The 25,571-nt window shown below is 45.0% G+C and overlaps 1 protein-coding gene across 1 annotated transcript in view; it reads right to left on the minus strand.

Moving 5' to 3' along the window:
- Nucleotides 1-25,571, minus strand: part of CNTN1 (contactin 1) — a 664,003-nt gene that overhangs the window by 466,823 nt on the left and 171,609 nt on the right. The window contains exon 11 of the mRNA XM_078674301.1: nt 12,420-12,570. Within this exon, the coding sequence (XP_078530427.1) occupies nt 12,420-12,570 (151 nt within the window). The remainder of the gene's footprint in view (nt 1-12,419; nt 12,571-25,571) is intronic.

The following is a 25,571-nucleotide window of genomic DNA, read 5'->3' on the forward strand; positions in this document are numbered from 1 at the left end:
GCCCGAACTGTAATAAAAGATTTGCGAGTCTTTATCGGCACATACGCAATTGGCACGCTACATTCTGACCATGGTCCTGCTTTTAGCTCTCGGGCTTATAAGGAGGCCATGGCCAGTTTGGGCGTTGCATTGCGGTTTTCGAGTCCATTCCATCGTGAGGGAAATTCGGTTGTGGAGAGAAAAAACCATGACATAAAGCAATCTATAACAGCTAGGGTATTAGGTTCGGGTGACGGGTGGGTTAAACATCTGATAAGTGTCCAACATAGTCTTAATAACCTGCCAAGAAATTCTCTGGGTGGAATCACTCCATATGAAATTCTTTTTGGTAGTAGAATGATGGTTGAAGACCTCGATCGTCATACTTCAGTGGTAGAACAAAAACCCTTTGATATCAAAGATCGTTTGGCTGTCTTACAGGACTTAAACGAAACAAGAAGAAGTCTAAGCAACACCATCCAAAAGCCAACGTCCCCTGAAGAAAAACGACCTGTCCCAGCAAGACCTGGATTCCAAAGATTGGGGATCTGGTCAGAGAGAAAATATCCGATAAGAAGGAATTTGTGCCTTCTTACAGAAAACCAGTACTTGTACTAGCAGTCCACGGATCAAGAACAGTGTTACTGCCGCCCCTTGCTAGAAGAAAGGAGAACCTGTCTGTATCAATTGTCCTGGTAAAACCACATCATGTGGCCGATAATAAGTAATAGGCCCAGTGGGCTCCCAAGATGTAGCAGACAACCAAATCTTGCTACTATCCAAGAGGTTCAAACTGAAACACTCGTCACCTTTGAAGATTCTGCAGTGAGAAAAGAAGGACTATGCAATAAAGCCATGGAACTTGTGCCTCTTGAAACCCAAATAACAGTTTGTCAAGAAACTCCCATCTACAATGATGTAGCATCTGACTAACATGTCAAGGGAACAAGCAACTCCAGCGATGCAATACCAACTATTGACAGAACTGCTTCTGGCTATTTCATCAACTTTGATACCTTTTCTGAGGATCCCAGTGAACCTGAGACAGCGCCAAAAAACAAAACATTCAAGGAACAGTTAACGGAACTTGGCCAAGATCCAGTAGCGGTCGGCAGTAGGTGTTTCTGTAGGGCGGTGACGTGGGCAGGGGGAGTGGCAGGGTGGGGGGTAGTAATGTATGGATTACGGATTACGGAGTTTTACAGGTAAGTAAACATTTAAAAAAATAAAATGAATTTTGTTGCGCGCACTGCATCACATTTGGTGATGCAGTGCGCGCAATGAAATTCGTTTTATTTATTTAAATGTTTACTTACCTGTAAAACTCCGTAATCCATACATTATTTCCCCCCACCCTGCCCCTCCCCCTGCCCACGTCACCGCCCTACAGAAACACCTACTGCCGACCGCTACTGTCAAGAGCTTGCAAATACATATCTGGTTTCACCATGGGTTGAATTTTGGATTGGATTAGGTGTATTATTCTCCTACTATGGCTCATTCTTGTTTTAAGTCTGGGAAAGCTGATAGATGGAAAACATATTAAAATGGACACAGCAAGTAAGAACATCAACTTGCTCCTGAAACCACACAAATCATCTCATCGTGAACAACGAGACCTGTCATCAGTGAACATCACAGCGGTTCCTCTACCTGGTGGAATAGCATGGGATAGAACTGATTTTGCCTTTTTTGGCCCTGTCGAGTTGCTAAAGATTCCACATCAATTTAAGGTTTCCTTGAGTGATTTTGTTTCACATAGTACATTTTCTGATGATTGGGACTTTGAGACTGTTAATAACATGATGGCAGACTTAGAAATGTCATCAAAATTTGCAAAACATGAATACTTAGAAGGTTCATCAAACTATGAAGAAATGTATTGTTTTAATCGTTTTGGTCATCATTATTTGCATAAATCTGCGAATCCTAGAAATGTTTTAACTTATAATCATTGGGAACATTGTCCAACACCTCCAAAAGGTAGCTCTAAAACATTCTATAGAAAATGTCCATATTTTACAGGTTTTAAGGTCACAAACCCAGAAAGCTTTTACTTTAAAAATGTTAATAAGACAGGCATGAAAAGCATGTTGACAAACACTAAACAGATTTATTCTGCGGCTTTTTATGCTCAATTGTCCATATTAGGCTTTGACTTTTGGAAAGACAACATTGAGACAAAAACAGTGTGGGGCATAAAAGACTGGCAGGTACAAGGTTTAGAAGCATTGTTCAGAGTGTGCATCATCCCAGAACAAATAATCTTTTTAAATGAAACTGTTCAACAGACATCTTGCCTTGGCCTGGCTAAGATAAAAGATTTAAACAAACCGTTCATACCTAAGCCCACACCTTATAGTAATAGAACTACAAATGAGGAGGTAGACGTAAATTATATTTTACAACAAAACAGAACAAATCCTGATTGGAAAAAATGGTTAATCTGGCCCACAGACACGAATTTCTGTCAAGATAGATTTCTGAACAAGACACAAGGGTTTACACTAACTCGGCCAGATCCAAGATATGTCCAGAGACAACATCCAGGGATAATAACAACTTACAGTGTAGGAAAACTGTGCCTTGAATGGCTACAAAAATCCACACTCCCAGATATAGAACAACACTTATCTTTACTTAAAGATGGCGTTGAATTGCGAGAATTCTTACTTGGTCCTCGCAAACCACTTCATAAACATTTCATATATGCCGGTATTTACGCTGCTTACAATGAAGCATGGAAAGTCACGCAAATGGAAACAGCTGAACGAATACGAGAAATTGATTGCATTAATTTAGAGAAAGCACTCTCTGTAGTTGACAACGGGTTAACAACTCTGTCGTCCAGAATGTATTCTTTGGACAGCATTGTATCCTCTGCCATAGACATAATGGAACAGGACTTGCTAATGGTACAACATAGCCAGTTTCAATTACGTTCTATAATGCTGTTAGGCTGGACGGTTCAAAACCTTAGTTCTGGCTATGTGCCTTGGCGTCTAATCAACAACACATCATTGTTTTCTGTATTTAACGTTACAGATAAACAGATTTCTTTGGCACAGAGGGGAGCAGACTATACGGTGTTGATCATAGAAAAACTGGAGATATTACCATTGATCGTTTCTGAGAAACCATCAGTTGAATGGATAATACATGGCATCATCACGATATCAGTGACAATTTTCCAGTTTCAATATTGTTTAAAACACATATCAGCGGCCCTGTATCAAAGGTTGTGTAAGGAATACATAAAGTCGACCTGGGATTTACCATACACACACAAATGTTGGAGTGGAGAAAAGGAGGTATTTCTTAGTGGTAAAAATTGCAAAACCATGTTAAGCGGTACACTTCTGTGTCAAGGCATTAAATTACATGGAGCCTGTGAGGGTTCTTCTAACAACTTATCATGCCACCTGCAGGGTTCCGTGGCAGCAGTGTTAGATCCAATTTTTAGGCAGCTTTCCAATGGGAGCTACATAATGCTGAATGATCACAGCAGTTGTGGAATGATGACAGGAATAGCCTATCTCGTTAGTGTGTCAGCCAGGGTCACTTGTTGTATGCAAGTATTGTTTCCAAAAACTAAGAAAGACGGGGAGCCGCCACTATGGCCTTCACTGAACTTCTCTTCTATACGAATTGATACTTTAAGCAGAATGAAAGCCATTCTTTTACAAAAAACTGTGCCACTGACCTCGTCCAAAGAGACGTATGATCTGCAAGTTGCAAGGTCCTCTGCAGAGATACATACATTATTATCAACAAACTGCCCAATACATTTCGCAGAAATGTTAAACCGTATCTTAAACATGTCTGATACCAGCGGTATTGTACATGTATTTAAGACAATTTTTTTGGGACTGTTAGCACCCTTTGAAGCAGTCCTGGGTATTTTTCCTAAGTTTGTGCGCTCTGTGTTCGGCGGCCTGCCTCTCATCTAAGCCTGGGCAGTAAATTCCATTCCGTTTGCGGAATTTGCAGAATTTGGGTAATTTCGCGTTCCGCGGAGAACGCGATATTGCCGAAAATTCTGCTTTCACCGACTTCGCAAAATTTTTTGCATGTTCGCGTTCTCAAGTGCATGTTCATGAGATATTTCCCCCCGAGCACGCAAACAGCGATTACGAACAGTAAAAAAGCACCGCGAACAAGCAATTCCGCATGTTCGCGGATTTTCTGCGTGTACGCTGAGATTTTTTACTGTTTCTCTGAGATTTGTGGAACGTGATTCCGCAAATTCCGCCCACCCCTACTCTCATCTTGGGACTCGTAGCAGGGATCCTATTGTTATTCCTCCTGCTCCGTTATGGGAAGTCCGGCAACACCAGCGATACCCAAATTACCATGGAGAATGCTCTTCTGGCAATGACGTATCGTGAAAGAATAACATAGATCCTTAGCTTGGCTCATTTGAGAGATCTGAATACCACATGGTTCCTGTCATTCAGACCAATCTGGCAAGATTGCATCTTACCTGTTCTACGATGCCTGCTTTGTGGAGAGGAATGCGTGTTAGATGTCTGTCTAACACTTACATCGGCAATGCCATCGATGTTGACGCATTACTGAGTCCGGTAACGGCTCATGTTTTGTGTTGCCCCCAACGGCTACCAATCCTGATGACGGCATTCATTGAGATCTCACCGTCAATTCCAGCTGAAGGTGATATACGTGGACCAACAGGCACACAGGTACCATCTGCTGGGAACATTGCTAATGCGACTGACGCTGATGGCGATGTTTCCCATCTGTGTACAATTGACCTTCTTAATGAAGTGGTTCAACTTTCATCTTCTGTGGTAGACGATTTCTTTGCCAGCCTTGACGACTTAATGTTTTCCCCCGACACCGAGAATAACTGTTGAAGTTAGCACACAGCGTTCTTTCGAACTCTGAAATTCGAGCTTCACTTTTTTCAAAACAAAAAGCTTCTAACTTTAGAACTGTATTTTTCTACGATTTGATTTGACTTTTTCCAAAACACAATGAACTTTGGCACAATCTGATTAAGGTAGTACTATTCTTAGAGAACAAGAATTCTTTGAATACTTCCTATGAACGATATTGACCTAATATGCATACCAAAACCAAAACAGTTTGTATATTCTGCTATGGGATGGTCTCGACTTTTTCTTCTGTAACTAAGAGCCGTTTCATAAATGTAATTTTCGTGATTCATTCGGTTAGCATTGCTAATATCATATCATATGCTTACAATGAAATCATTGCTTTTAAATGCGTACTGCACAAATGCTCATTTTATGTGTACAACCATTTTAAATGCATTTTATGTATTTTTGGGTGGGATTATAAACACATGCTCTAGATTATATGTTTTAGTGCTTGAACTTAGATGAACATGATAACGTGGAGTGGGTGTTGTATAACATTTTAGGACCCTATTGTAAGGTTCCAGATTCATGCCCTTATATAGGTATAAATCACTGTATGTTTATATAGGCATAAGAATCATAACCATATTTAGACATAGCTCATGCAGTCTAAATACAGCAGGGCTACTTCCACTAGTTCCGAAAATCTACAACGATTCCTTGGAAAACTCGGCTTCAGCAGCTATGGACTTCCCCTTGCTCGGATACAGACTTGTCCAAGAACTCATGGAGTTTTCAAAGAACTAAGACCTTGACCTTTACGTCAATCTCAGCACCTTCAAGGTATAAATATGCCCACACTTGCCATAACAAACACACAGTGGTTTGGAGCAGTTCGACTATCTACTTGCCCGACGCGCCCTGCTACTGCAAGTGCCGAAGGGAGCCGACCCTCCAGCAGACCCACTGAGAGAGACGCTGTCTTTTCTCTTGCCGAGAAATCCAGCTCCATTGTTTCCAAGCTACCCTTGCGGGTTGTAGGGAAATCGAGTCCTGAGCCTGACCTTCTTCATTCCAAATCAAGGCACGGAGCTGATTAGACCCTAAGAGAAATCTTGGACAGATTCTTGGCAAAGAAGAGTACATTTATGCTACACCTGACTTACGTCTTCCCTCATACTAAGCTTAGGTTAGGTACATCGGGGTAGGAGTATTTTAGAAGCACCAGTTGAGTACTTTTAGCCTCTGTTATTTATGTTTGTATTTATCTATGGTTTAGGAACCATACGTTGCTCTTACAGTATTATTTTATTCTACTCTTTCTACTGTATGCATTATATTTTGCAACCAGTTTTACGATTGTAGCAGTTAATTTCTTATGCTTGAGAAAGAAGACTGTTCAATAAATCGTTTTATTGAAAACGCCAGTCTATCTATTTCTCTGCACCTCTGATGAAACGAAGCATGCACGATTGACTGAGTGAAATATCTAGCTATTGTTTCCACGACTCTGAAGATCAGTTTTATCTTGGGGAAACAAAGATGTCATGTTTATGCGGTTGTCAGAAAATAAATCCCTTCTTGTGAACTCGAGAAAGTTTCGAGTGGCCTCTGAGCTAGCTGGCACTCACAGTTAAGTCTAATATATTTCGATAGAGACCTAGTCGACATAAGTCCTACGTCACATCTAGAGGCTATATTATTATATTAATACTGTTAAAGTATTACAGGTTGTACAAAATGCAGCTGCGCGACTTCTGAAGAATGTTCCTAGAAGAACTTCGGCATTATCTGCCTTGCATGATCTTCATTGGCTTAAGATCTTAAGCCGCATAAAGTTTAAGACACTGTGCTACATGTTTAGAATCAAGCAAGGCATTGCACCCACATACCTACAAAAGCTGGTGCAACCTTACAGGCCCAAACGTACCTTAAGATCTTCGGAAATTGGGAACTTCATCATACCAAGATTTAAGTTGGTAAGGATGGGGGGACGTTCTTTTTCCTACCTTGGTCCCAAATATTGGAATGCCCTGCCCACAGCCATTAAATTAGAGACCAGTCTTCTTCGCTTTCGTAGAGCACTGAAAACGCTGTTGTTCACATAAGTAGCTGGTACCAGTATGCTGGCTTATTTGACATCTTCTTCTCCAGTCTGTCCCTAGCGCCGGGAAACCCACTGTGGGTAGCTGTGCGCGGTAAAAGTTCAAATAAATAAATAAATAAATAAATTCCAATGCGCAGAGCCTATTGGGAATATAGGAACTACACTACAAGGTGATAAAGCTATCAATTGAGGAACCCAACAGGTAGATGAACTCCATGTAGGTATAAAGGTACCCATTCAAATAGCTAGAGATTTATCTGAAACAATGAAACAAATCCATCAAACCATATTCGTGTGGCACTACACTTGCAATACTCAGCTAGTCTCAGGTGTACAGTAAAGTGATTGACAACATAGAAGGCTGCAGAAAATCCAGCTGAGCCAAGCCTTCAATGTCCTCATCATTTGCCCATTTGCCATGAGGTGTTGGCCGTTTATGCTAGCTGTAGAAATGAATTCCATTCAGTGCCACAGTCTTTAATATAGGCTTGAACTCTAAAGTCACTGCCTGTTATAATATCTTGGGTTGAGGCTGCATGTTCGTAAAAATCTGTAACTAGGGTCACCTTGTGTTTTTCAGAAGGAAGGGCAAACAAGGGCAAACTGCAATTCTGTAGGAATTTTATCAGCCTCTAAAGATTGCCTGATGATCGTGGCCATACATTTGGGAAAAGAAGAGTGATGGAAAATAATTTCTTTAAAAATCATTGCTGAGTAGTAATGTAGAGGATTTAGGTTTCAAAATCGTATATGTCATCTCTAGCCTTGATAACCGAGTTGAATGAGTAAAAGAGAACTTAACATTAATGGTAATCGAGAGAAGCATAAATGTACCACAGTCTTTTTGCGTCAGGTTCAGTTCACTTGAATACTGTTCATCTGAGAGGTAAAATAATTGTACATATCCTGACAAAAGTTCTGTAGCTGAGCAACACAACTCATGAAAATGTTTCCAAAACTTTATTCTGAGGACAGGTGGTATTAGTCAAAAGATTATTTAAAAAAGGCTATTTTCTCACTTACTATAAGCCTTTGTAGAGATCTAGATTGTGTCAGAAAGTGAGAATGTTTTTCAGGTTTCCACCCTAATATATAATCCTGTTGTCTCACTGGACTGATCGTTGACCTCTATGCACCATCCTCAAGTATTGTGAAGGAGACTGTATGATTCCCTGGCTTGGGGTAGTAAATTGACTAACCGTGCACTTTGCCAGAAGGTTAAGATTATCTAAAATTGAGCAATATTTGCTGCTAAAGAGGCAAAACATATCAGTAGCATTTCAAATATATTTGTGTACTCTACCAATACCAGCACTTTTTCAGCTAACTTAGAACTCATCATCTATCCTCCAAGAAAGCAGATTCTCTCTCACTTGAGCTGTATACTCTATTTTTAGGTACTGCCCAAAACATTTCTGCCCATCTATTCCACCCCTATTAACATTACTCTATTTTCATATCTTTCAGTGTAAATCTAGAGATCTCCCATAGAACCAGTAGGTTCTGCCCTCTCTGCCCTAATTTCTTACTAAATTCTAAATATGGAACTGTTGGTATCAGTTCAAATATGTTTGCGTACCCTGCCTTTGTCTCCACAGGTACGATTGTGCATTCTTGTTTTTCATTGAGGCCATGGAAGACTACTAAAATTGCACTCACATTCCACAGTCTAAGGGCCCACATATTGGACAATTCTTAACGAAGAAGAAAGATTGTCATGTAGCTGATTCATTTGGTCCAATATCTCATGTCCTTCAATTCAAATTCTCTTTCTTTTTCTTGTGAGGAGCTCATAGACTGAGTATTAAATTGATCTTGCCTTTTTGTCTGGGTAAACTTCATGCAGCATTTACCATTTCTAACTGTAATTGGTTCCATTGACACATGTCTTTTCTCAGCAGAACAAGATCCAACCTGGTGTTATCTACAGAAACCCTATCTCAACCAGCCTTCAGCCTGACACAAATCTGAAGATGAAAAGGTGTCACTCATTTCAAGATGACTTTTCATGCTACTCTAGAGGCCTAGGTCTTCCAGGTTGCAATGTCCTCCTCTCTGTAGGTCTTTTATTTATCAGTGTCCCCTTTTCTGACCTGGCTAAATGCCCTTATCTTTTGCAAGGAAGCAAGATGGCCTGCATTGTTAATGTCTGGGATGTCTACTGTGGCTGGGGCATCACTGTCAATCCAGTCCTCATATACCATATTTCCCCAGAAGTTAGCAACTCTCACCATGCAATGCATATCACTCTCATTCTACACAGAAATAACCTAGCTCATGGATATAGCTTAGCCCCTGTTCTCGGTGTTTTAGATCCTTGTCAGAAACTACTGGACAATAACCAGTGTTAACACCATTCCCAAACCCCTGCTTCATGCTCTTTGTTTCCTGGCTCCCGCCAAGTGAAGCACGTATATTTCAAATGTCACTGGCCAAAGGCATTATGTTTTTGTCCAAATGTTAGCTCAGAAGCATCATACTCTTCTTTGTGGGGGCTGGCTAGGCTTATTAAACTCAAAATGAGCTTTGATGGAGTCTGTTCTATGTCTGTAGTCATGGGTCATTCTATTATGTGTCCTGTCCCTCTTCCTTCCTTGTTCTCTTGTATAATGTTGCATTGAGCAGCAGTCTCCAATTACTCAACTCTGGATTTTCCATTTGTTGAGTTGACTGCTCTACTTTGAGTTACCATTTTGTGCTGCTCAGTTTTCCTTAGAGGGGTGTTCAACAGGGCCGGACTGACTACCGGGCAGTTTGGAATGCTGCTGAGCTGGGGGCTGCTTTCTCTGTGGTGGGGGCTAATTTCGTACATGGAGACCTGCCTGTGCTTCGAAATAATTAATGCAAAACGAATTTAGTTTAGCACACGCAGGTCTCCATGAACGAAATCACCCCCCAGCTCAGCAGCATTCCAAACTGCCCGGTAGCCAGTCCGGCCCTGGTGTTCAATTACATCAAACCAAAATTTCCATCATAAAACATGCATTGATTGAGTTTCGTGCATTGTGTTCTTAAGCCTGCAGGCCCTTCAGACACAAGAGTTAACGAGCATTTTCATTGTTCCAACTCTTGTTTATTCTTAGGATGTTGTTACAATTCAATCTCTCTGCTTCTGGGTGGTGCTGTACATACACGAACTGCAGCCTTGAATTCTGCACTAGAAGTTATTATATGACCACTGTCTTTATGTCACTCCAATCTTGGACACCTTGAATAACTAATTTACTGATCCCACACTGCACTACCAACCATTCACAAAGATCCAGAATCCACTATGCAAAGTGTTCAATGGGACTAACCCTGCTGCCCCTCAGCACTGGGTTCTCTCTTCCAAAACTTGTAAGAGATGGTAATTTAACACACCAGTGCCTAGTCTTGTGATCCCACCCTGGGCTTCTTGTTTCCTGGAACTGCTTACAAGCAGCCGCTGCTTGAAGCTAATTTTTTGTGCACTGATGTTTGAACCTCTAAGTACTGGAACTCTTTTTGCCTATTTTGCTGAAAAATGTGCGCCTTTCTTCAGTCACAGCCCATGTCTGGTTCCAGTACAGTTTTCTGTAGATTTTTCACAGTCATGCTTTGCATTTTGCTTACTTCCTTTTCTGTCTTTTGCCTACAGTCATGTGCAGCCCCTGGACTGCTCCCTTTCTAAAGTTTTCCTAGTTTGTTCCTTCTATTCCTGCTATCATTTCCTTTGCCTATTCCTTTTGTTTCTATCCTAGCTCTTGTATCTGATTCTCAGTCTCCGAGATTTTGCTCCTTGCTTTGTGTGCCCTTTCCCTGTGTTTCTCCCTGTGCAGTCTTTAGTTTCCTTGCCTGCTCCAGTCACTTACTTGCTGCAGTTCCTAGAATCGCTGTACTTGTCCTGTCTCGTTTGTTCCCTAGTTGTTCCTTGATTCCTTGTTTTAGTAAATGTCCCTTTGTCTTATTAGTCCCATGCTTGCATTCCAGTTTCTGCTGCCTATCTGTGCTTGTTTACGTACAGCCTTGTACTCCTCCGGGCTATTAGTGGCTGGTAAGTCTATTTCCTTTGCACAGGGTTTCCTGGAGGAAATACCTGCTCCATCTTTTGTCCAGCGTTATATGTAGACTAAAGTGGCTCAACTGTGGCAGAGTGGTATAGATATTTTCACAGGAATTTCCACTGGAACTGTGGGGGCTTGTCTAGTGTAAGTGAGTACAACACTTGGTAAAGCACTAGAGTCCAGACACAGAATCACTGCTGCTGCCCCCTTTCTATGGGATTTGCAGGGTGCTTATCTGTAGGAGTAATCTGCATCAGGAAGTTGACTTTCTCTATTTCTGTGGGAAGTTCTGAGTTTACCTGTATACATCCCTAGTGGTAACTCAGTGTGTTTGTCCGTTATTGCTTACTTTCCCTGTTCGTGCACATTAGAGCTGCATTTTCTTCTCTCTCCTGTTTCTCTTTCTTAGTTGTCCTCGCTTTTTCCTGGTGCATGCCACTGGCCGCTACTCTGCACTGGCACACCCCAAAAGCCCTGTCTTCCATAACAGACAGTTATGTTTATTGTACAGACAGTTAGCTTATTTTTTGCTTTTCGAGCACTCCAGTGAATATTGTTGTATGATGTATTATATCCTTCTAAATCTGTTTTCATGCCCCTTTATTTCCAAATAGCACCTGACTGAATTGGTTCAATTGGTTAACTCCTTGCTCTTCTTCTAAAAGTAACATTTCTGCTTGGCCTCCTACCGCAAATAGAACTTAAAGAAACTCTCCTCAACCATTACATTCACTGTATGTAATTGACCCAACTCAAGCTGTCAGAAGAAGTGATATCTATAATTACAGTGACTTCCTGGGGCCACACTGTCTACATCCAAGTGCTAATAATAATTTGAGTAAATGTAAATTGATACTTGTATAGCGCACTACTCACCCGCAAGGGTCTCAAGGCGCTGGTACGAATACCACTGTGGAACCCAACCTGGCTTTCCCTGTGAGGTGTCCACTCCTGGGCACCCCCAAGGTGGAGATCAGGCATCCTTAGCGTTGTGTGGGCTGTTGTGGAGATTAAGCAAGCTATTGCCCAGAGTTGCAGGGTGGGACTCCATGATTGGAATAGGCACCGAGGCAAGAATTATCAGGTCCGTGGAATTTTTGAGCCCAAGACCCACCGAGGCAGGGAATTGAACCCTGGTCCCTGGCTAGACCTCTGCATCAGGGTCAGCCGCTCTAACCATTAAGCCACACTTCTCCACACTCTCATTTGGTTAATATTGAGTATGCATTTTACTTGAGTATGCCATTTAGACATTTAAACTAAAAGCACTAATAAGCAATTTCAGTAAGTCACAAAAACAAGAAAATAAAATCTAATGAAAATATTTGCTTATAACTAGATAATTGTGATTTCAGAAGCATGCCCTTTTTACACAGAACAATTCAAGTCGCTCTTTCTAAAAAAAAAAAAATCAAATGCAAAATGTTTTTTTCAGTATGGTAGTAGCTTCCCTTTCTCATCACTCACCGACTGTTATTTGTAAGTAGCTCTGTTCCTTTGCTCCATGAGATTTTCGGTTTTGGAGCAGCTTTCGGTTTACATTCAATTATCACACGCCCTCCTTTCGCTGCTAAAATTCTTTTCTTCATAGGGTTTAGTTCAAAATTTGGGGGAAGTGCTATGAGGAAAAAGAGAGCAATGGTAGTTATGTATTAAGCCTTATAATGTCACTGTAATATACATCCTCGCCTGGCATATTGTATAAACTGAAAATAGCGGCTAAAGGGTACTCGCAACACAAATGAGGAAGAATGATGGCCTTCACTGCAGCTGGAGATCTGAATGAGCACTGCTGGACATGCACGCCTAGGCAGCGATGAGGGTGTTTTATGGGATTCCTGGTTCCGTTACTTGTTGTTACGGCTGACCCCAAGGATTGCAACACTGCCAGCGCCTAAACCCAAGTAGGCACAGAGAAGGAGAAAGACAGGTGCTGCAAGGGGTTCGAGCTGCAATGACTGATGCATTACTGCAACATGCTCTACACTGTCCAGGCATGGTACCCACATCCGCTTCTCAGTGGCTGAGTCTCTGTCCTGGGCATAGGTGAACCTCCGTAACAAGGTGACCACTAAATTTTGAAACTCTTCGACTGCGCATTTTAGGTTCCTTAGCATGACGTACGTGTACGCCGTGGGACACAAAGGTCTAAAATGCATGCCTGCAGGGGCGGCCTTAGGCATGTGCAAGCTGTGCACCTGCACAGGGCCACCAAACCCCTGGGCCACCACACCAATATATATCCTAAATATAATAATCCTCTGAGGATGGATACATATTTGAGTGGCGGCCCCTGGCAGGGATTTGGCGGCCTCCGGCTCTGCTCCACTTCCAAACCTCTGACCCCCCCTCCTCTTCACTGGCCTCTGCGCCTGCGTTTCTCCACCCCGCCCGGACCCCCTCTTCCTGGGCCCCCTACCTACGCTCCCTGCCCAGGGCCAACATGAGCCTAGAGCCGCCCCTGATGCCTGGTTTGCAGTTTTATGCAGCTCTCCCTCCTTGGCCCTTCCAGGACAGATTCATTTATAAAGAGATCGGCTCATTGAAGATACCTGAGGAAAGGCTACACCGTGAACATGTAATTATGAAATAAAAACTATAATTATTATGTAAACGTTGTTACCGATAGCAAAAAAAATGATTTTTCCGTTCCTAAAAATGGCTTATACAGAAGGCCAAAAAATCACGCCTCGTACTAAACCATTTACCCCCTTAGAGAAATGTGCTTATATCTGAGTTTTAACGTATGTTGTAATCGCTATAGCCTATGCCCAAAGCCAGAATTTGGTAAGTGTACTGACATATCAAATAACCTTGCCATATGACAATATTACGTGTTAAACGTGCAGCCTTTGCCCATGCGTGTCACTTGCACATAAAGACGTGGAAAAAGTGACAGAAAACACAGTGATCTCCCACGACAGCCTGCAGTTGTCACAATGAAGGAAAACAGTGGTGTCCTGCCATCGGATGCAGGCCACTGTGCTCACAAGGCAGGGACACCGTTAGAACAAAGGGGCATATTATCAAGGGGGTTTATCTCCGCTTTATTGGCTTTAAAAGCCAAGAAAGCGGAGATAAAATTATCTCCCTATTATCTAGCTGTCGCTAACACCAGTTAGCGACAGCTAGTAGGAGATAACGACCATCTTGGGCCCCACTTTGCATGTCAGTGATATTTATCACTAATGACATGCAAAGTGGGCGTGCCAAGATGTTAGCGACTGGAAACAGTCGCTAACATCGCTATCTCCTATTACCAACTTTTGGAGATATTCGCGCTAAGCGCGAATATCTCCAAAAACTAACACCTGCCCTGAGCAGTTCTTAGCCATGTTATCCAATGGGAGGTGGATAACATGGCTAAGAGCATTAGCTCGGTAATGCATGAATATCGCTGACTTTTCAGCGATATTCATGCATTGCGGCCGTTTTTTATCGCATTTGCGATAAACCTTGGTAATACCAAGGTTTATCTGCGATAATTTCTGACGATGCTTAGCGTTATAAAATTCTTTGCTAAGCATCGTTAGCGATAAATATCGCTTAACGTTGATAATATGCCCCAAAGATTTTAAACGAGTCTGCAAAACCACACCACAGATTGATTTACGCCATCTGAATCGAACTGCATACGAGGTACAGCAGTTGCTGGCAGATGAAGAGGTGCTTGGAAATGTAAAACTATTTAACAAGGCCATTAATGAAGACAGGTATGACAGGCAAACAATATATTTTTAAAACGTGTTTTTATTCATTTTCATGTATTCAGCAATCGACATGTGCTCTGTTAAACAGTACACATATCAACATCGTATAGAGATTCTAAAGTACGGAATATAAAAAAGGAATAAGAAAATAAACAATAAGTTGTCCCAACCCATAAACGAACTGAAGATTCTTCAGATTGTGAATCTAGGTAATAAAAAAAAATTCCAAAACAGCATTTGTTCAATAATCATATACAATGCAAGGAATGGTTAGTCATCAGGACTTGGTGGGAGAACAAGGCGTGGGCTCCTTAATCCCATTGTAGAGATCAGGGAAAAAACTTGGCTACAGGTACGGAGAGGGTATGCAACATTATACACATCTGAATGTTCATGTTGGCTTTTCCCTTTTCAATGGATTCTGGGCATAGATCAAGTCGCAACAAGATCCAGATTGTGACCTTCAAACATCCCCCTTCTTACGCAGTGAGATATATGTACTTTATTTTTTGCTGTTGCCCACTTGCGTCCACTGAAGGGGCCTGTGTTTGATCTCATGGTCACAGGTTCAAATCCTGACGGGCCCTCTCAGCCATTCATTCTTCTGAAGCTGATTACCATTAAGTTGGGTAACAATAAATATTTGACATTCAGCGCCAAGATACCCTTCTGGGTGAACGAGCGTTTTACAAATACACGTGTTATGTTTATGTTGTAGTGTTCAGTTGTCCATCCTACCATGCCTGGAGCCCAAAGGGAGAGCAATCCATATCTTTGCGATTAGAAAGGCCAAATCAACAAACCTACAGTTGGACCTCTCAGCTTTGGGTCAGGGCATCAGGGCCACCCGACACATCCAGAAATTAAACAAACTGCATCTACCTATCAAAGAATTCACCTGAAGTGTCTGCTGTCTCCAAAAGGTCTGACCTTAGAGACAAGCCCAAAGCATGTGAAAGAAGGCTGCTTCATCTACTTCACATCTTTGTCTTAAAAAGGGAACCTTGTGAACATAGTGAGTAATTATTTTGGTATTAGGTAAGTGAAGCCTGCTTCCGTGTCAGTTTCCCATTTCACCTTTAGGTCCATTACATAACATTTAAATGCTACTGAAATAGAGTAATAGAAGATCATCACCACCATCTTAAAGTCTCTGAGAATGAGTATTGCCTGCAATACCTTTTCTAAAGCAAGTTTTGAGGATTTCATATGCACTGCCCACACTATTTGATATCCAAGGGAGCACTACTACGGAAATTCAGGAGCATTTACCAAGTCCAGACTTCTGAACACATCTAGTCTAACAGCAAATAACTATTCTTAGTAGGCCGGGTGGACAATTGCAAACCTACTACTTCGGAATAGACCTTTAGCCATGGTTGTCGCACCAGTGTTTTATGGAGTATCACATCGCTCCCCTGAATGCAGCCATTGTGTCACCCACTGGAGCTGTGGCATAGGTGACAAGATTCAAAGGGGAGTGTGCTTAAGCTACCTTCTTTGATCAGTAAATGTAGTTTCAGCAGTGCAACACTACTTGTACCAGCATTACCAGTACAAGTTTAGCAGGAGGGAATTGAGTTCCTGCAGCAGTTGCTGCTTAGGAATCCAGAGAACATTAATAAAAAAGAACAAGAGTCGAGGTCGGAGCACTAATATTGACAGGGCAACCTTACCTATCGTCGATATTGGCCAATGTTTCCAGAAAAGGATCAAAAACCAAACTGCAATGGTGGTCCTAGTAATGTTACCACCCATGGCATTCTCTGACTGCCCGTAACTTGTACATCAGATACTGAAAGGAATGTGTTCAGTATCAAAAACTAGGTTTGTCAGAGAGATCAATCTGTGCTCATGTTAGTGACTGAAGGGGAAGAGGCAGGATTTACTCACATTGACTTTTAGGGGTTGTTGGACCTGGCCCTTTTTGGCAGGTTCACCCCGAAACATTTTGCTTTTTCCTAGCCTGTTTCTGTAACCTGGTATTGGTGATTTTAGGTCTCTGCGCACTCTTTCACTGTGGTACAGTGTGAAGTGCGTGAGCTCTCTGTGTATGTGTGAGAGTGACCTGCCCTTCCATAGGAATGCATGGGGAATATGTGTGACCATGGTAGTTCCTGATGTGTGGGGAGTGCAGGGTCGAGTTTGGTATGTGCGAACTCGTGAGATTGAATGGTGCGTAATGATGTATGTGGCATGAATGTTTCTAGTGTGGAAGTGCCACTTCTAGACATGGGTGTGTGTGTGTAGTGAGTCTGCTGGCACGTGATTGGCTGGAGCCTGGCTCCAGGAGTCTGGATGGGCCTGCTTGTGGATTGACTGTCTGGTTTGAGGGTGACAGGGGCTGGGGAGCCCCCAGGAGGCTGTCTGAGTCAGCCCTTGGTTGAATGACTGCATCTGCAACTAGAGTGGTGGGAGGAGATAGCACCTGGGAGTGAATAGGGCTGTGCCTGCCTGCCACAATGCTGGCTACACCTCCTGCCGGGCGGCTGACGACCCTGCCCCTCACTCTGAAAAGAAGGAAGAAGCCAAGTAAACAAAGTGACCAAGCAACACCCAGAACTGGTTTAGACCGGGCTCAGGGCCCACTTGCACAAAGACTTCAAAGACTTTTAGGGGTATAAGAGAAGGACCCCTGACAACAGATTTTTAAAGTTCTACAATCAAGAGGAACCTCTGCCAGAAGAAGAACAGCTGGAGAAACTGAGGAAGACTGCCCTTGCTGTGTGCTCTGGGGCTGACCTGTTTTGCTGCTTCAACTAATGGAGAGAAGGAGACTTTACTGTTTGCTGTGCCCCCTGCCTGCTTTCAACCCAGACTTTGCTGTGTGCTGTGTCTATTTAGAGTCTCCGAGGGCCTGAGAAGAGCTGGCCTCCTGTTCCTGGAACCCAGGGTTAAAAGGTTCCTAAAGACACTCCTAGACGCTGTGAGAACGTCTTTATTTCCAGTCTGCGCTCTGCAAACCACCTGCCAGCCGTGTGAGAGAATCGGTGTGTTTATCGGCACACAACCAACGCTGGCCGTAGGACTGCTTTGCCTCCCCCGTGAGTTGTCCCCCGAGTAAGCTGCTGATGTTGTGGGTGGCCTTTCTACAACCTGTGCCCTGTAGGAGGACTGCCGTGCCCCGAATCGCCAGATCTGCACATCACCGCCGCTGCCCGGGACACAGAACAGCTGAAGAAACGCACCGCCAGCGGCCCGGGCCCACGAGTATCATCGGAGCGGCCGCGCTGTGATTAGCTCGCTCTGGGGGGGCTCGGCTGGAGAGGCAGCGCTGCGATTGGTTCATCGCTGTAGACTGCACGAAGGAGCCGCGCTCCTATTGGCCCAGAGCAGAGAAGGAGTGCGGCGTCATCGGGGGCTCATCCAGGGAGCCGCGCACAGATTGGCCCAGCGCTTGTGCCCCGTCTGTGAAGGAGCCGCCATCAAGAAAGCGACTGCGGAGCTCGGGAGGTGCCGCTTGACCGCCAGCCCTCACGAAGAAGCCAAGCCCCAGGTAAACCCTCGGGAAAGAAGTCCCAAGCCGTGGTGTGTCCTTGCCTGAGGGGGGATTAAGTATTGAGGGCTGCCCTGCCGCCTAGTCGGCCACAATCACGCTGTAACACCGAGTGCTTTGGGGGAAGAAAATAATATTGCTGACCGCGAGGCACGCGGGAAACACCGGCAACTCGTAGGAACTGCCCCCAGTGTTCAAATCGGGGGAGTGAGGGGCGCAGAGGATGTTTAGAGTCCCAATTTAAGAATTAGCAGCCTTGAGATACTCGCTGCAAAAGTGGGACACTGGGACTTCTGTGTAATTAAGGCCCAGCCTATAATAACTGCCTAACTGTGCTTTTTGAGAGGAGAAGTGAACTAATAGTGACTACCACAGTGCAAGACCTCGTTTTTGGTTGAATATACAAGTACCACTTGCCTTCTCACCCATCAAAGAAGATATTGAGTATGTTGGCATTGCATTGTTGATTTACTTTGCCTAAACTAGATAAAGATATATGTTTTTTATATACCTACCTGTGTGGTGTCAATTTGTGGTGCATCATTGAGTTATTGTGTGTGTTAGGTGCAACTACCTTCCACATTGCCTTGGGGATAAGCCTGTCTGCTCGTGCCAAGCTACCTAGGGGGTGAGCAGGGGTTATCTACAGTGTGTATCTCTCTACCCTGACTAGAAGTAGGGGTCCCTATTTGGTCAAAGGTACTTACCTCTGCCAACTAGAGACCCCCAGTTCTAACATTGTTGGACAGCAGTGAGGATTTTTAACTAGTATTTGCACTTGACCTGCAGTGATTTGTGTACACCACTAGTCTAGTTTAGCGCAGCCACATACTGCACCTATTTTTTTAATCCTATTTTTGGAAAGCCTAGGAAGCATCATGTCTCTGAAAGGAGTGTGGAGGAGAAATGGCTTGCTCGGGAGGGTGGTTATCCCCTGAGTGTAGTGTGTGTGTGTCAGGATTCCCCAGTATGGTAGGATCCAGTGGTGGCAGCTAAAATGTGTCCAGTGCGTGAAGTCCCATTCCCAGTTCCCAGAGTATGGTGCCTGGTGCTCAGTAAGAGGGGTACAGGTTGAGAGTCAGGGGCAGTGAGGAACTGTTTCACTAGTCTGGAGGAGGAGTGTGTGGATGAGTGGTGTGTTGAACTGGAGGAGTTGGTGTGAGTTTTTTTTAAAGGAGCTTGCACAGGAGGTGTACCTCTGGTGGTGTGCAGGAGGTCCTGCAGAGGCACTGGACAAGAAGTTGGATGTCTCGCGGTGTGCTAGATGTCTTGCAGAGGCATTGGGGAGTGGTTCTAAAAGTAGTGGCTTGTGTATCTGATGATCCTGTATAGGGGAAGAGGTTCATGTGTAGCCCAGCTAGGTCCCAGTAGGATGGTAGGGGTGTAGGGGCTGACGTCCTGTCTCAGTGGAGGCGGAGAGAGTGTGGGACGGTGTGTCCCACATTGGCCCGAAACCCTGTCTCAGGGCCTGGAGGGTTCCCTAAGGGAGCGCCAGGTCAGGGACCTAAGCTGTACTTACAGGTCATTTGAGGAGGATCTTCCTGTGTCTAGAGGACGGGGAGTGTCTGTAACCAGAACTCCGGCGGTCCTGGTGTTGGGCAGTACCGCTCCTAAGTGAAGGGTGCAGAAGTCCTGGTTCGCTGGGCATTTGACCGCCTAGAGTGCTTGACCATTTGTGGGCCTCTGGAGGTCGTTCCCGGAGGAGGAGGGAGGCCAGGTTCAGGTTCAGCCTGACCTGGAGGGAAGGGCATCTGTAATCAGTGTTCTGACCGGTTTGGCTTCCAGGGATACCGCTCCAAGGTGGGGGGGTGCAGAACTCTGGAAGGGGGTGCAGAGGGACAGTGTCCTTGTCTCTGACCCCGGTGCAACCTGAGGGTTTAGATTCTAGGTTGGGAGATTAGGAAACTTCCAGGTCAAGAAGGAATCTCCACCAAAGTAGATCAGCTAAAGAGAGTGAGGGGGCTGCCCTTGCTGTGTGATCTGGGGCTCACCTGCAGTTTGTTGTTTCTACTAAGGTAGAGGAAAGGGGACTTTGCTGTGTGCTGTGTCCCCCCACCTGCTTGAAGAGGGACTGTGCTGTGTGCTTTGTACCTCCGAAGTGAAGTAGTTTCCAGATCCCAGGTGGTAGACCAGTTGATGGAGTGAGGTCCTGATCTGGTGGGAGAGTTGTGTTCTGGTGGGTGCTTCCCTGGGAGGGTGCGGAACCCCAGAAGTAGAGGTAGGGTGGGCATTCTTGCCCGTGACCTCTGGTCAGCCTGAGGGTATGGTCCCTAGGTTGAAGGATAAGTGGTAGTTGTAGCTACACTGAGAGGGAGAGTGGAGAATGGCTATTGTGTGCCAGGGGTTACTGCCCCCCACTCTGTGAAGTGGTCAGGACCTGTGACATTTGGATGGCCTAGGGCCTGGTCCTGGCCGTGGATGACTAGAGAGTACCAGTGGGGTATCCTAGTTGTGCCAGAGAGCTCTTGTTGAGATAAATCCATATGGGTTCAGAGTGGCGCAAAACCGGAGGGTGTCCCTGCCGTGCGGGCCCGTGTCCGTGTTTTGTCGCCCAAAGCAGGGAAGTCCATCAAGGGAGTGATTGGTCTACCCTGCGTTTTGGCTGGAAGGGGGTTGTGTTGGACATGGCCCTTTTTGGCAGGTTCACCCCGAAACTTTTTGCTTTTTCCTAGCCTGTTTCTGTAACCTGGTGTTGGTGATTTTAGGTCTCTGCACACTCTTTCACTGTGGTACAGTGTAAAGTGCGTGAGCTCTCTGTGTATGTGTGAGAGTGACCTGCCCTTCCATAGGAATGCATGGGGAATATGTGTGACCATGGTAGTTCCTGATGTGTGGGGAGTGCAGGGTCGAGTTTGGTATGTGCGAACTCGTGAGATTGAATGCTGCGTAATGATGTATGTGGCATGAATGTGTCTAGTGTGGAAGTGCCACTTCTAGACATGGGTGTGCGTGTGTAGTGAGTCTGCTGGCACGTGATTGGCTGGAGCCTGGCTCCAGGAGTCTGGATGGGCCTGCGTGTGGATTGACTGTCTGGTTTGAGGGTGGCAGGGGCTGGGTAGCCCCCAGGAGGTTGTCTGAGTCAGCCCTTGGTTGAATGACTGCATCTGCAACTAGAGTGGTGGGAGGAGATAGCACCTGGGAGTGAATAGGGCTGTGCCTGCCTGCCACAATGCTGGCTCCACCTCCTGCCGGGCGGCTGACGATCCTGCCCCTCACTCTGAAAAGAAGGAAGAAGCCAAGTAAACAAAGTGACCAAGCAACACCCATAACTGGTTTAGACCGGGCTCAGGACCCACTTGCACAAAGACTTCAAAGACTTTTAGGGGTATAAGAGAAGGACCCCTGACAACAGATTTTTAGACTTCTACAATCAAGAGGAACCTCTGCCGGAAGAAGAACAGCTGGAGAAACTGAGAAAGACTGCCCTTTCTGTGTGCTCTGGGGCTGACCTGTTTTGCAGCTTCAACTAAAGGAGAGAAGGGGACTTTGCTGAGTGCTGTGCCCCCTGCCTGCTTGCAACCCAGACGTTGCTGTGTGCTGTGTCTATTTAGAGTCTCCAAGGGCCTGAGAAGAGCTGGCCTCCTGTTCCTGGAACCCAGGGTTAAAAGGTTCCTAAAGACACTCCTAGATGCTGTGAGAACGTCTTTATTTACAGTCTACGCTCTGCAAACCACCTGCCAGCCGTGTGAGTGAATCGGTGTGTTTATCGGCACACAACCAACGCTGGCTGTAGGACTGCTTTGCCTCCCCCAGGAGTTGTCCCCCGAGTAAGCTGCTGACGTTGTGGGTGGCCTTTCTACAACTTGTGCCCTGTGGGGGGACTGCCGTGCCCCGAATCACCAGATCTGCGCATCACCGCCGCTGCCCGGGACACAGAACAGCTGAAGAAATGCACCGCCAGCGGCCCGGGCCCGCGAGTATCATCGGAGCGGCCGCGCTGTGATTGGCTCGCTCTGGGGGGGCTCGACTGGAGAGGCCGCGCTGCGATTGGTGCATCGCTGTAGAGTGCACGAAGGAGCCGCGCTCCTATTGGCCCAGAGCAGAGAAGGAGTGCGGCGTCATCGGGGGCTCGTCCAGGGAGCTGTGCATGGATTGGCCCAGCGCTTGTGCCCCGTCTGTGAAGGAGCTGCCATCAAGAAAGCGACTGCGGAGCTCGGGAGGTGCCCGTGACCGCCAGCCCTCACGAAGAAGCCAAGCCCCAGGTAAACGCTCGGGAAGGAAGTCCGGAGCCGTGGTGTGTCCTTGCATGAGGGGGAATTAAGTATTGAGGGCTGCCCTGTCGCCTAGTCGGCCACAAACACGCTGTAGCACCGAGTGCTTTGGGGGCAAGAAAATATTATCGCTGACCGCGAGGCACGTGGGAAACACCGGCAACTCGTAGGAACTGCCCCCAGTTTTCACATCGGGGCAGTGAGGGGCGCAGAGGATGTTTAGAGTCCCAATTTAAGAATTAGCAGCCTTGAGATACTCGCTGCAAAAGTGGGACACTGGGACTTCTGTGTAATTAAGGCCCAGCCTATAATAACTGCCTAACTGTGCTTTTTGAGAGGAGAAGTGAACTAATAGTGACTACCACAGTGCAAGACCTCGTTTTTGGTTGAATATACAAGTACCACTTGCCTTCTCACCCATCAAAGAAGATATTGAGTATGTTGGCATTGCATTGTTGATTTACTTTGCCTAAACTAGATAAAGATATATATTTTTTATATACCTACCTGTGTGGTGTCAATTTGTGGTGCATCATTGAGTTATTGTGAGTGTTAAGTGCAACTACCTTACACATTGCCTTGGGGATAAGCCTGTCTGCTCGTGCCAAGCTACCTAGGGGGTGAGCAGGGGTTATCTACAGTGTGTATCTCTCTACCCTGACTAGAAGTAGGGGTCCCTATTTGGTCAAAGGTACTTACCTCTGCCAACTAGAGACCCCCAGTTCTAACAGGGGTCAAATGTTCCATCATGCACTCCAGGACGAGCTGGAAGTGGTGCACGTAAAGAAGAATGTAGGGCCTGATTCACAGAACTAACTTAAGACAAAATCTTAAACTTACGACCATTTTGGAAATCACAGAAGGCACTTACTAATTTTGGTATTCACAGAAGGCACCTACTCATGGATGAGTAAGTGCCTTCTGTGAATACCAAAATGAGTAAATAGTAGTAAGTTTAGGATTTTGTCTTAAGTTAGTTCTGTGAATCCAGCCCATTGTCCACATATAACAATACTGTAAGAATGTCACAGTGGATGTTTATATACCATGTTTTACCTATACATCTTATATGGAACACCAAGTGCTCCATTGCTAAAACTTAATAATGGCAACAGAGGGCAGTTCTTGATGAGTTCATCTCCATATCGACCAGGAACCTGTCTTGAAACATGCTGTAGGTTGCAAGTACAAGAGCTGGATCAACATGATAAACTTCTTCCAAAGACCATGCAGTCCAGGACATAAAAAGAATACACCCAAGTGTTTAAGTCAAAGACATCTCCCATATCGATTGAAGCAACTGCTAATCCCAGCACAACACATATACAAAACTCTCTCTATAGTCAGGTAGGTTACCTGCCAGGTGCAAATCTCTCTGGTTTGGGTGTCCCAGCTCTGGCAAAAATGCCATCAACCTCCTGGGAATTACCCTTCCCAATATCTTACTGCCTAATTTGAGCATTAAAGGGGGTGGGGGGTAGTAGTACAAATTATCAGTGAATCATAGCTGGGCTTCAGCAAATCCCTGATAATAGCTTCCTGTGCAATGTGTGGCAGGGCACCCTTATATGTTGCAGCCAAATACGTTCAGTGGCAATCACTACCTGGAGTTTTCGCAGGGGCCATTATGGCCCCATCATTTTAATGGCAGCTAACATGAGAGGGCTGACTAACACTTCCATCCACTTGAGTATCAGCACATTTGGATTGGTGCTTTCTACAGAGCTGCGGAGAAAGGCTCCATCATAACCAATGAAGAGTGAGTTATGTAGGAAATATTAATGTGCACAAATCTTATTAATATAGTTCACCATCCACTACCTCCCCTCCAGTCTTTCGCAATGTTGTGATCAACAAGTGGGAACATCCTACACTAGTCAATCTGCCTAGCTACATGATCACCATAGTTCCTCACAATGTTGTTTGTTAACATGTTCATGGTACTCAAAAAGTTACAGTCTGTCAGGCAGCTGTGCATAATGTGTACATTTCTGCATTTTCACTGCTTGTGTGTGGGTATGAGCAACTAGTTGAAGAGCAAGAGAACTCAACTCTATCTTGATGGCTATAAGTTCTCTTTGTAATACCATTAAACACCTAAAATCACTTTAAGGAAGATACTCCTTGTATAGACTTTAAAAGCATTCACCTCAAGCAGCATGTCCTCTTGCATGTTTGCATTCTCACAAATGTAAAGAGTGATCTCTTTGTCGACCACTTCTCTATAGGCCATGTCTCTATGTTTGGACTTCTGGAAGCAGTAGGTAGGAAATGCAGGCAAGTATTTTTTCACGGTTAATGACACTGACAGGGGATTGTGATCAGAAGTAGTTTTAGCTAGATATTTAGTGCAATTAGGCAGTATTGGAAGCATCCAAGGTCAAGCTTGACTACTCCGCCGTGGTATCAATGTCAAAATGGGTAGGTTCATGTGCTGTAGAGCCAGAGGTAGGCACGGAATCACTGCCCATTCCAGCCCAACATCTGTAGACCCAGCTTATTGGTCTGCCCAATCCATTGCCACCTATGACTACTGAAGAAGTCCATGTTTTCGCTATCCAAGGTCTTTAATTTGGCTGGACACAGTAAGAGAAACTCAATATGATGAGATGCAACCTTGCAGCTCCTGTGTCAGCTGCCGCCTATCTTAACTGGTAGGGCGGCCGCCGAGGGAGGGCATGGGTTTGGGGGGGTTGAAATCATATCTTTAAAAATAAGAAATCGTACCTGCTGATCCGCTCCTGCTGACAGCCACCTTGCTTCTCCTCTGGTCGCCATTGGGCCAGAAGTGGATGGTCCCACAGGTCACAGGCTCCACACCCAATGCAGATGCTGCTCTCACATGAGAGCAGCACCAGGATTGGTCTGAGCTGCCTCGTTTGCCGCTCAGACAGCGCACTGGAGCCAGTGCCTTTTCTCCAATCCTGCTGCGTAACGCAGCAGGAGAAACATAAGTGGGCCAAGCACACATGTGCACTTATGAGTGCAGTCTACTCCTCCTCCCTGACATGTCCAGCCCCGCCCTGCCCTATAGTTCTTGCGGGTCTCGGACAGATAGCATAAATAAAGTGACAAATACTGTGTTATTGTAATTTTTTTTGTTATTGTCATTTTGTTTATTATCTACTTGCATGGCTGTGGGGCGACACTCCTCCTCAGTAAAATAGGAGTAGCCCATGTGCAGCTCAAGAGGAACTGTGCT

Source organism: Lissotriton helveticus, chromosome 1_1 (assembly GCF_964261635.1).
Source record: "Lissotriton helveticus chromosome 1_1, aLisHel1.1, whole genome shotgun sequence".
Taxonomy (NCBI): Eukaryota; Metazoa; Chordata; class Amphibia; order Caudata; family Salamandridae; genus Lissotriton; species Lissotriton helveticus.